General features: G+C 29.5%; 1 protein-coding gene across 1 annotated transcript in view; it reads left to right on the forward strand.

The window, feature by feature from the left end:
- The window catches only part of LOC108690500 (regulating synaptic membrane exocytosis protein 1), a 124,697-nt gene that overhangs the window by 67,551 nt on the left and 42,989 nt on the right, over positions 1 to 14,157 (forward strand). The window contains exon 11 of the mRNA XM_018197814.1: positions 9,876 to 10,000. Coding sequence (XP_018053303.1) covers positions 9,876 to 10,000 — 125 coding nt within the window. The remainder of the gene's footprint in view (positions 1 to 9,875; positions 10,001 to 14,157) is intronic.

Raw genomic sequence — 14,157 nt, forward strand, 5'->3', positions numbered from 1 at the left:
GCCTCAATATAGAGGCGACGCATTAACGGACATGTCCCGTGTATTTTACAAGTCCGTTTGTAAACCGCTTGGCTTCGTCGCATATCCAGGTATGTACATGTCGATCACTTCTCCGTTGACATGATCTCTCGCTAAGGCTTCGTATCTAACAGATCTCATAAAAGCGAATTCTTGCGAGATAAAGCAAAAGTTTCTAAATAGAAAATGACTAATCTCACTATCAGGTGTCCATAATTCCTAAATTATAAACAAATTAATTAACAAATCTATGCAAATTTAAAGATGTACGATAATGGAGCTTTTTAATTCATTTTTATTTTCAAAAAAATTTCTATTTTGGTAAATTCAATTAAAAGACATGCATATAACTGGAAGAAAATCAATGAATTTTATAAAGCTGTATTTTTGCCGATTAATCTTGCATGAAAGGTCGTAAGAGAATATTTTTATAGGTAACAATCGATAGAATAAACAATTTGCAGGTGTGATTCGCTAGTTGTGTGCCGGCTAAATATTTTTAGAGCACGGCAACGAATAACGCACTATGAGGAATAACGATGTCTAGAATTAACGATCAACAGGTTGACTATATGGATACAGAAATCTGTTTTGATTTAATCATGAGAAATGGGGACATATACTGTGGCAGTTTTGGCGAATATTATCAGGACTGTTTCATCGAAAACATGCGCACGAAATAATACGACGAATAATATTACAAACAATACACTGGATACAGTATTTGACATATGATATGCAAATTTTACACCCAATATCCTAAACGTCAATACTATCATAAAAAAAACAATTTTATATAACAATCATATTCGTTCGTATTTTATTTATTAAAATTGATGTAACGCAAAAAAGTCAGTATGACAATCATACAGAGGGATATTAAATGTTATTTGTTATACTCATATATAACGTACAATAGTATATCTGCAATTGTAAATAAAATTGCCCGATATTTATTCTAGAAATATTAAATTTAATTGAAATCTGATATGTGTGCGCTAGCTTTGTTCAGATGATTTTGTAACAACATTAGATTGTCAAAAAAATTTTGAAAAACTCTGTTACACACAAAAATAGTTTTTACATACAAATTCATTCAGAAACAACGGCAATTGTTCAAAATAAAAATTATCATGTTCAATAATCATTCGCTATTATTCACATCTATTAAGCAAGCACAGTCAAATGCGATCAAGAGTGTGGGTACGTTAAAGCAATTAATCGCTAGGTTCATTTTGATCTTAAAATGTTTGTAGAATTAATTGCTATAAGAATATCGAAAATCAAAATTTTTTGCTCACTGTTTAAGTCGAAAAATTCAATTTGAGATATTTTTAGAGCAATTAATTCTACAAACATTTTAAGACCAAAATGAGCCCAGCAAATAATTGCTTTAATGTATTTTACTCTTGTACGCGAGCCAACATAGCCATACTCTTGGTCGGATTTTTTGACTTAAATAATGAGCAAAAAATCAGGAATGGAGCAAAAAATTAGCAAAAAAATAGCCCTAAAAATATGTACTTGATTTTTTATTTGCTGCTTTTTTTCTTTATTTTTTTTCTATACTAACTTTAGTTTTAAGCTGGCACAATCATGAATTTTAGCGAATCAGCTAGAGCAAAAAATCGAGACTAGAGCAAAAAATTAGCAAAAAAATGTGGTATAGATCGCATTTAATTGTACTGAAGTAGTTGTGCCAGCTTAATAGACATCTATTATTCTGCTAGCTACAGGATTTGATCTTGGTATTATTTGGATTCTTTTGAGGTAAACAGAAACAGAGAGATCCTGTAACAGAGTCTGGTTACAAATAATTTTGTCAAAATTCTACGAAGGAGAAAGATATATATATCTTCCTCAGTACATATACTATCTCATTTTAACTTATACTGTATCACTTTATAATTTTAAGAATAAGAATAAAACAGCATAAGTTAAATTTTAACTTGTAAAATTTTGATAAATTAGACTCTGTTATAGGGTCTCTAAATGCGAAGAATTCATGACAAGCTATTTCAATTTGCTCAATTTCAAATCGTCTTCGTAAGAAATGTTTCATTAAGCGAAACAGACTGTAAATAAATGATGCAAGATCAAAACTGCGTCGGTAGCACTTCAATGCTATCTAGATTAATAGTACCGAGACCAAATCTGGCAGCTAATAGATTGGTGGCAAATGATTTTTTAACATGGTCTTTATTTTCAGGAATAATAATTGTCGTTAATGAATAATTCGTTATTGTTGAATAAATTTGTATGTGAAATTCGAAGGGTGATTTAAAACTTTCTTAACAATTCAGTAGAAGAGATTATTAAATAATTAATTTTGTAACTTATATATTATAAATATATAAATATAGCTCAATATTTTATCTTTCAATCGAATAATGTTATCTTTCTAATCAATGTAATCTAATAATCTATTGTATAAATTAATATTGTTGTTCAACATGAAGCAATAATCGATACATAATCGATATTAACAACCAAAGAATATGCTATTCCATAACCGATGCAGATCCATGATTATCCTCAAAAGCGATATAATGTACAATAATTACAAGCTCAATTTTGATCTTCATTCGTTAAAACGCAATTGCGTAAGTATTAAAAGATTAAATCGATATAATTATTGAATGATGGATGCATACAATATGTTGCTCGATGCGAAATGCTAAACACGCAAGAGAATTAAATTTTTTTAGAGAATTAAATTTTGCTAAAACAAAGAAAATTATCGCTAGAATTGTGATAAATAATTATCAATGACATTTTATATACATAACATTTTTTTCTCCTGAAAGTGTTATACTGACTTTAGAGATTACAAAATTATTTTGAAATATACAACTACCGAAACTTTAAACTTAAAACAATTTTAAAACATAGAACTCCATTAAAACTACAAATATTCCAATCTTCAAAAGATCTTTCTAAACGATAATAACGATTTTAAATCAATTTATTTTACAAAAAATTTATTTTTCTAATTAAAAGGAGCAATTTTAAATCGATCGCTTTTTAAAGACTCGCTTCTTTTTTAACAAATAGGACTATTTTAAAGCGATCTTTTTGCAAAAGATTTTTAGTGAATCGATCCGAAGATGACACATCTCTAATAAAATCAAGAATGCTAGAAATGCAATAAATAACCAGCACAACACTTTTTCTGCAAGTGTCGTACCGGCTTCAAAGATTAAAAAGTTATTTAAAAATGTAATAGTCGGAATTTAAAAATAATTGTAGAGGAAAGGAGAGAGGGGGAGAGAGAAAGAGAGAGAGAGAGAGAGAGAGAGAGAGAGAGAGAGAGAGAGAGAGAGAGAGAAAGAGAGAGAGGGAGAGAGCGCGCACAGAATAATTTACTCTACACTCTATTAACAAAGACAACTAACTAATAAAAACTATAACTAACAAAAACTATAAAAAGTGTCGTATTGATTATGCTAAAATTACAGTAAATAATCAACCCGATACTTCGTCTCTAAATGTTCTAAATGTTCTGTTTAATACAAAGCGTATAAAATTAATAATGGTGTTTTCAAATTACACTCAATGATAACATTCAAATGATATTGTGTTAAAAGTGACAATTTTTTATTTTCTCTCATACTTTAAAGAGAGAAATGTTGTATTAAACATGCGAAATTAACATATTTTTCATTTTTTGAATTTAGTATAAAAAATAAATTTTATTTAGTATAAAAAAATATTTAAATTGCAAAAATTGCTACTGGAATTGCTACTATAATTGTTTCTTCTCATATTATTAGAATGTCGTAGCTAATGTCATATATATCTCACGAGCAAGCGATAAAAAAAGGACCGATTTGCGATAGACATGCAAAACTGTAAAACTTCTTCATGAGTGACGACGCTCGCATGTAAACCTCAGTAACAATGCAAATTAATTCGTAGGTCACGTTTTCCAGAGTATGAGTTATCGTGTCGCGCTGCTGCCGCTGCTGCAAACTGTAATTTAAAACGGAACGCCTCTCGCTTTGTCGCCTCCATGCGCGTGACATCGTTATACTTCGCGCAAAAACAGTAGTAAGTGGAGACGATTTATTTTACTCATACAATAATTATAATTAAACGACGTCGACGAATAGAGCGGAAAAACATGGACTTGCCACCAAGGTTTAATTGCGCGCGAGGACTCAGTCTCTAATCTCGACATGACGTATTTAAATTGTTACTTTGAGACACATAATCATAAAATGCGTCATTCATCAATTTGATAACGTCACCATGAAAATGGATCTTGATAAATCGCATACATACTGCATTTTTAATACAGTTCTGAAAGAAATAACAATTTAAAATATACATTTAAAGCAAAGTTCAGAGATTCTTAAAAAGTATATGGCATATACATGTAAAAAGATGGAAAATTTCATAAACATTTATAAACATTATTTATATTATAATCAATTCTGAACAAATTTTATTAAACATATACGTTTAATAAAACATGAAAATAGATTGGCTGTAAAACGCGTTTTTATTTTATAAAAGTAAGCAATGTTTTATCCACATTCTCTTATTCTGAAAGTAACATCCGAGAGAAGTACGAATATTATTCTTTTTTTGTGATTCATCTCAAGTCTATCTGTTGCTTTATACATATTTCCAAATTATCAAGCGCTCATTTACATTCAACAATGCTGTATCTCAAAGAAGAGATCTCATCAACCAAATGCTAATATTTCCGTTAAAAGAACTTTTTTCTCATTTGAACATTTTGAACTATCTGCCCTCAAGGATCGGAGAACAACGGCAATGACGCGAACTAGGACAAACTTACTGGAAATGACGGACAAGAAAAAGTATGAGTTTATTACATTGCAAGCGTAGATGAAAGTTGTTATTATAATTATTATTATTTACACGGGTCTGGAGCAAGATCTTTTTGTGCCACATTTATTATAGAAAATTATGAGAATATGCGAATCAAATTATTTTCATTTACAAAGCAGTTAAAAAAACAATTGGTTCACAAAGATATTTCTAGTTGTAGAAGCAAAATGAAAATAATATAAATTTTATTTTAATTTATTAAACAAACTATTAAATATCTATTATATATGTATATAAAATTATATGTATGTAATGTTATTGTTGACATTATCATATTATTAAATGTCATGCAAAATTCAATAAATTATTTTGCAAACATCATATATTAATCTTTCAACATTTCGCCAAGTTGATTCGGAATAATAATTAAATTCCACGAAGTTGACTAAAGAGGAGTAAAAGAGGAAATAAGAAAAAGTTGTCTAGAAATGAGATCTATAAAGGAGTTGTGCCTCGAGCTTCTGAACTGTCCGCAACAGGTACACAGGTATACTGTGGCTATGAACAGACACATTTCCCATTATCACGCCCATTTCTCTATTATTTCCAACTTCACTATCTAGCAACATGGTTTGCCATATGTATATAATTTTGATTTAATTTTAACAATAAACACGGTATTTCTTGACAAATATCAAAATATTAAACTAAACAGAAAAAAGTATTATTAAATTAATATTTAATTATAATTAAATTTTAATTTCATTTTACATTCACATTCACAAAATAATTCGATGATAATAATAATAATTCAGAGTTAACATCGTTATCGCAAGCAACACGTAAATGAGCACGTAGTCTATAATTATGCAACTTGTGCATTACTTGTAATTAAATCGCGCTTCTTACAAATTGTTGAATACCAATATTTTTAATTAGCTTCAAGCTATCATTTTCAAGCGTTTGTATTTTTCTTTTTGTTTTTGAAAAGGATTTCAAACATATTTAATTTGCAAAATTTTGCTTAAGTACTCTTAAAAAACTTTTACTCAAATTTAAAACTTCTTTAGTATATTTAATTATATTTATCAATATCATATTTAAAACATTATACAGGCGTATTCATAAATTCAGAAAGTGATAAATTAAAGAATTAAAACACTAAAACAAAAATTTAATAATAAAATACAATTCTTCCGAATTTTCATAAAGGAAAGAAAATTTATGCATCCATGAATTGATCATAATCCATCATAACAGATCATAACTCATTATAACTAATTATTATGTGCAAGCGAAACCTTTAACCGGATTACTACTAGAGCTCTATCTTGACGTAAACGAGATTCTCCTTAACTAGTTTGTCAGAGCATTAACAGATAATCTCGCTGCACTCGAGAATTCAATAACGTTGATCATTTAAATGACGACGTCATTGAATTCTCGTCGCGTCTTTCGTCTATGTCATCTCGTTAAAGTCACGTTTATACAAACGTAGATTTGCACGTCAATCAATATACGATAGCTCGGAATGACCATCGATTCGTCGGATGTAGGATTGATATTTGATGACTGCCAAAATTAAAAACCCTGACTGACTCGACCACAAGACATTGACGAGTGAAGCTTTAACTCGATTTATCTCAAATATATGACTTTTTTGACTCTTTGTCAACTGCGATGATTTCATTCGATCGTACAATTCGTATTCGCTGAATCATTGATATTGTTCCTACGAGTTATTGTGAACTAGCATTAGTTTTCTGAAAATTCAAATAATATTTACTTGAATACAAAAGCAAATTATATTCACCATAAAGGTAACAAATATAAATACTATCTAGAGAGAGAGATTATAACATTATAAATTTTCTGTAAGATAGAGCAGGTTTCCAAATTTCAACTTTAATATACAAATTTACGACAGCAAACAATATCTCTTTGCAATGACGGGCTTTATACAACTACAATCATGATTACTTTTTGAGAGCACAATTTTCAAATATTCAATATGTGCTGTTCAGAAACATAAACACTATTACAAATGGAAAAAGCTCTATTCTATTACCATAACAGAGAATATTATTTTTCACAAATATTTTTTATTTCTATAATCTATATCTTTTATTCTTTACACTACATTGAATCGCTAGAAAGTTAGCGATTAATTAATGATTACGAAAAGCTGTGTCTCTATCTAAAATCATTAAAATTTATTGACTTGCTGAATGTTCCCTCACGATTCGAGCATGCGAAAGGACAGCGGGATTATGTGCGCGGCAGCAACAGGATTAATTCGTACACATCAGAACGAAATTACACGCGCGGCTAGTACGATAACACTTAATTAAGTGGTTCTCCTCGCGCGCGTGTTTCGGATTTCTCACGCTAATATACAGGGACAATACCATTACAGGCAACGCGCAAGAATGGCACACGGCCGATGAGAGAGGCTTAGACGTGCAGAAAGCGAAGATGTTGCCTATGCACGCAATATGCATATTGAGAAACGGCATAAGAGCTCGTTCTATATGCTCGTGTGTTTGTTGGCCGTATATCAAACTGTGCCTCCGACGTCTCAACCCTTTTTCTCTTACCCTTTCAACCCACACTGTCATCTCTGGCAAGGATCCTTATATTACGCCCACATCGTTTACTTACAACATGACCTTACTAGCTCTGTCGATGAGTGTGGAAATCATCAAAAGAAAGAAGATATTTTCCACAAATGGAATATTAAAATGAAAAATATTTGTCGAATCCAAATGTGAATCATTAGTCATTTTATTATATAATATATTAATTCTTTGTCCTGTTTTTCGACACATAAAAATAAATATTAAGTAATATTTGGAACGGATTTTAATCATTTTTAATATTTAATAGTTTAATCTCATTCAAGATTATCAATAATAAACAATAAATATTAAATAATTTTCGAGATTAGTTTTAATTGAATCTCCACGTAAATGGATCCATTTATAGTAGATACTTTCAAAAATTTTTTTGCATTAAATATAATATGTCTTCCAATTATTCTGATATTAATTAATCTATTCTTATGTCTAAATTTTCTTCAAATCTTAAATTGTTTAACATAAAGAATTTTAAACAAATTTTAAAACTTGAGAATGAAGAAATTTAAATTGAATGAAAAAAGTATAATAGATATATCAGATAAATAATATTTTCAAATTGGATAATAATATTTTCAACATTTTATCCTGTTAAATCTATCAATGAAATAAATTTTTTTACAAAACTTAATAAATGCTATAAATTCGCTTTTACGATGTAGACATGAGGAACGAACGAAATTCTGCAGACGATGACCTGTCACGTGTAAAAGTGTAAGAAGTCAATGGCGATCAATTTTTTATTATCATCATACAGGGAAGAAAAAATTGAGAATGTTTTATACTATTATCGACAAATCCCGTTTTTATTGTTTCCTTTCTGTACCTTTCTCTTGCCTATCTTCGTGGCATATAACTTTTTCTTGTTAAAATATTGATAGAAGGTTATTTCATTATTTGCACAAATAGCGCAAAACTTTCAATCTGTTTTATATTTTCTCGATATAAACTCGATCAATCCGTCATTCGGTTGAGAACAGTTATGATTATGCGATATTTTCTACAATTCTGCGACTACATAAATGTGTGTCAATTCCAACAAACTCAATTTCTGCCGGGAATGGAAAACTAATTCGCAAATATACTCGAAATAAATTTCAAATTTATATTTGTCATATTTATATGAATATTGCATTAGATTTATATGAATATTGAATTAGAAATTCAAATTCAAATTATGTTCCTTATTTTTTTACTTTTAGGATATCTATTAACTTTCCTAAAAATTAGCATTCTTCAGAAAAGATCAATATAGTAAATTCTATAATTTTTTTTTTTGTTAAGCCGTAACGATTGATATAGATACATATTTAAAACTGCATGATATATAAAATTAAACAAAAGAACAAGAATTTCAATGTTCTTATCTGACTTTCAAGTAATTTCAAAAACTTTGCAGACACGTCACACAAATTTTTTCATCCACTTAAAGTTCGTAGAATTTGCGGTTGTCGCAAATAAGTGGTAATAAGGGGGATTCTGTTGAATCTATATAGTTAATCGTAGTATGCGAGGGTTTATCCAGATGTTATATATATATATATAAAATCCTTAGAGCCGAAGTTCGAAATTGATTTTGGTCATGTCGGATTGTATTTCAGTGCGCTTAAGCGCTGAATTCAGCGAAACACAGCATTGAAATAGCTTTATCAGCCTAAATGAATTTAGAAGAGAGAACATGCATCCTAATAATACATAATGTTATAGATTCTACATTTGTTCACTAAAATTTTCCTTTCGATTAGAATAAAATTTTTTAATTAAAAAGAAAATTTTTGTAAGTCACATATACATTTCTCTTAGTGTGCGATGATATTGTAGAGACCAAAATAAAAAATTATCTCTCTATATTAAAATTATTATATATATTATATTATATACATAAATACTGAAGATTTTATAGTTAATAAACATTCTATTTAATTATCTTAAAGCTTGTTATTTCCTAAATTATTATCTTCTATATAAAAGTGGAAATATCAATGATCGAACAACAATTTGCAAAGCTAAATTCCTAAATTACAAGCACTCGCATACGCATTAGATTCGCTAACAACGTGACATTGTTACCCCAACAATTGGTGCAATTACCGCTCGCGTTTACAGCGAGCGTGGGCGTTAATTATTTTCCTAGACCCTGACGTTGTAGCTTCAACTACACTAGCGAATACGTATGAATTCTGCTGTGGAGAGAACATTGGGGGAAACTGTGCGAGTTACATTGCTGTGAAACATATAAACTGCGTTTCTCTTTAAAACGAGTCGAGCGGCGCCGACGTGCGACACGTGTACAGCTCGGTGTATTCCTATCTCAATGACGCAAATCCTACCCACGAAGACAAGAGATATCTGCGGAAATTGCGGCGTAATATTGCTTTTCGCATACGTACTTCGTTCTTAGCCCACATCCCTTTGTTGCAGCGCGTGGATTTGGCATGAGGGTGGTAGGCGGCAAGACTGGGTCGGACGGGCGCACCTTCGCGTGCATCGTATGGACTGTGCCGGGTGGTCCCGCCGAGAAAGCGGGCTTACAACAAGGTGATAAGGTACGTTATTAATATATATTCAATTGTATATTCAATTAACATTTTTTAAAGATATTATTATAACAAGATTATCTTTCATACAAATTCTAAAAATAATCTTAAAAGTTGCCTACCGGATCTTTAGACTTTACTCTCTAAATTTGAATCAGTGAATAATCACTGATATCAGTGTCAAGTATGCCACTGTGTAATCAGTGAATTAAATGTGAGATCCCTAATCTTTATTGTGTGATCTAACTAATCTTATTTTAGTGCTTAAATTCAATGAATATGGTATTGGAAGATTGAAATTAACGTGCAAATATCAGTATTTTAATTCAATAAATAAAGTATCAGTATTTTAGTTATATAATCAAATATTCTTCCTTTTTTATAATAGTTGAATTTCACTAATTATCAGTGCATAGCATGCCATTGGGTAATTAGTGACTATCCACATCTGATTCAGATTTAGAGAGTAAAGGTAACCAAGAAATTCATGAATGAATTTCATTGATTGATTTATTGGTAACCTTTAATCTTTAGGTAATTATATATTGTGAAAATGAGCTTAAATAGGCAAATAATATTCAGAAAACCTTAAACAAATTTTATCTCTAAAATTACATTATTAAGTAAAAGAAAGTCGCCGATATTGATATAGGTCTCCTAAAAACACATTCTCTTATTTCTCGATATAAACTGAATATTGTACTTTATTAATCTTTAGTATAGTATACATGATTTTGTATACATTCATGTTTTGCACATTTTTTATCTTCGAAAAATTAGAAGCATTAAATAATTAATTATAACTTTTATATACAATTTTTTTAAATACACTATCTTACAAATACTTTCTAAAAATGTTAAAATATATGTAAAAATCACTTAATTTTTGTTTTTTATTTTTTTAAATAATGAAAATTAATCCGAAATAAAAATGGCCCATCTATGTATATATTTAAAGGATCGGAAAATCATGTGTATTATATTAAATTTTAATATTAATAAAAACATGAAATGTTTTCCAGCAACGTATACAGGCGACACTGTATAATACAATGTATGATTCTATATTTTCCAATAATAACACAAGATACAGATATCGTATATAGCTAAAATATTACATTCGATTGTGTTATCGTTTTATATCACTTCATATACCAAATTACATTTCATTTATTTTTCTAGAATTGAGATGCTCTGATAAGAGATTTCAAGATTACCTACATTCAGATATATTCAGACATAGATGTATGAGACTCTTTTTTTTTATTTCTTTGGGATGAAATAACTATGGGGATGGAATAAATAAAACTTTATTATTTAATAGCAACATTTCAGCTGCAAGTCGACACGCATTACTGTGTCACAATGTATGACTATGTTCCGTTGCTGGAAAGTTTTACTTCGTTCAAAATCATTATGATCTGTTTTTATAATACAATAATCGTCTCCAATACTGTAGCAATTTTATCAACTTATGCAAGGTAATGCTATTAAGCAATAAAACGTTAAGCAATAAATGCTCGAGAAAATATTACGTGGAATATTACGTATAGTACGGATATAGAAAATATTTTTTCCCACGAGATGTTTATCGTTACCTATCAGGGTATATACGATAAATGCAAGTAAATATCCCTCGATGCATCAATTTTAATTAAATTTAAAGTTGAAGTACTGACAGCTAAGTAAAGAGTCCTGTTCACTTACATATTCATACTAACATTAAAATTGATAAATTTTATTTAATAAACGGCAATACTAATAGCACATTATGCATTAATTTGTAATCAATATTATTATAATTCACGTAATAAATATTCTAAACATCTCGCTTATTAACATATCCACCATACATATTTATTGCTAAATGATTATCAATATTTTGCATTATTAAAAAAAAAGATCTTTTTTTTAACGTTTTCAGAAAAAGACAGAATTTAAATTTAAAAGTAAAATTCCAAATCCTTGAGTTCTGCTAAAGTTATAAAAATTCCAGGCAATGTATTCATTCAGGCAATGTAAAATTCAAGACGAAATGTTAGAAAATAAATAATTTAAATGCCTTGCTACCCAGATGTCATTCAAATGTCAGGCTGAACGAAAAGGCGAGAAGTACAGTCTTTTCAACCCTCTATCCGCCTCTCAAGTGTCATCACGTACAAAGAGTCGGCATAGATAGATAGATAGACGGGTGATTGATCGATCGGAGAGAACGATGAAAAGACGTCCCTCGTTCCTGTTTACTGTCATTTTCATAAAGATTCCTCCATATGACGCTTATCATCGATAAGTTTCCTTCTAGCAACAATCTCCCCCTCAGCAACAATATCTAATAAGGAACGTGCAGATATCACGCAATCGCATTATTCTTCGGAAAGTATAAAGGGGTATACTTGCTTCATCTCAAATTTTCTTTTATCAGACAAATATCAAATTGGAAACAAAAAAATCGTGAGATCTTACTGCAACGAGGGAATGAAAAATGTGAACATTATGACAAGAATGACGTATTTGTTAATTTAGCGATAGCGAAACAAAAATCTGCGACACGATGCCTTCGTTGTGTCCCACAAATTCAGTAATGCTTTGTTTAATCCGCTTACATCCGTCGCTTGTAAAATTGGAACACGCAAACTCTCTCGACAAGATCCATTCGAATAACGACTAATTCGCTACTGTCAAATTCTGAAATAGACAGCTGTAAACTAGAACATAATTTCGACAATTATGCCCCGTCTATTTCTACTGTCATATCCCAATCATGTGACGATTAAATTTCTTCATTTAGAATGATAATTGATGTCATGTGGTCAAAAGTAATTTTGTCAATATTCAATAGTCAATATTCAGATTATCCAAACATTCAATTATTGCTGTTATTAGATAATTATGAATGTAATTATTACAGTTTGATACCAATTAACTTTAACTTGAATGACAGCAAGATAATGCCTACGTCTTATAACTTATTATAACTTATAGTACACTAACAATGAAAAATTTTTAACTATAAGTATTTGTAACTATTTGTAAATTATCATGATTGATTATTATTGCTGTAATGTTAGTAATAATAATTACATATAACTGCTATCACAAATATATATTATATAATTGGTAATCCGAAAATGACTATAATTACAGTTCTTATTATTGTGGTTGAAAATGGTTGAAATTATTATAATTTAACTATAATTTATAGTCCACACACACACACACACACACACACACACACACACACACACACACACACACACACACACACACACACACACACACTTTTAGACCAACCATATTTTGTACAGTCGGTTACCAGTTATATGTATTTGTGGATAGAATTATACATATAGTTATTATTATTAACATTATAGCATAATCATAATTATAGTAATTGTGATAAAAAATAATATTAAAAATTCTTCTCTTAATATATCAATAATATAATTAAAAATTGTTTGTTTTATTTTACATCATTTCCAAAAAAAGGAAGAATTATTAAGTAATGCGTGCTTAAATCACTTTCATCATTTCACGTGGAAGTAGATACATAAAATACAGAATAAAGATGTGATTTATGAAAGCAATTTCCTGTAATAATCGTCGAAAATAGTACCATGACAGAAAAAAATCTTCGCAAAAATTTTCTCTCAATATATATTATTATAACCAGCTCAATCTAGATTCTTTTACCTTCGAATATCTATTTGTCATCCTATGCATGCAAACTTATTGTTAGCATGTTTACAACAGAAAATGAATAAATTATCGATTTGACAATAGAATAGAAATATTCAATTTAGTAAAACAAAGAGATAAAGTTTCCAACGCGAAAACAAGAAATCTTTTTTTATTTATCTTGTGATAGAGTTTTATCAAGCGGTCCTACAAAATTTCGTGGAATTTAATAAGAACGGGTATCTGTCGCAAACATATACATGTATATAGCGTTCATGGTTTAAAATTATCTTTTTCTTTCACAGTGCTTTCCTTCTTTTAATCTTTTCCCTACGATCTCCTTAAATTCCAAGGACAATTAATTGGCTAATTATATTTGGTTTCTTCCTGCCAAGTGAAACCTCTTGAAAATCAGTCGCCGAGATCACGTTTCAACCAAATTCCAGACAAGTGAGATTTATTGCAAGTAAGATTATATATATATATATATA

This window comes from Atta colombica, unplaced genomic scaffold, assembly GCF_001594045.1.
Source record: "Atta colombica isolate Treedump-2 unplaced genomic scaffold, Acol1.0 scaffold33, whole genome shotgun sequence".
Taxonomy (NCBI): domain Eukaryota; kingdom Metazoa; phylum Arthropoda; class Insecta; order Hymenoptera; family Formicidae; genus Atta; species Atta colombica.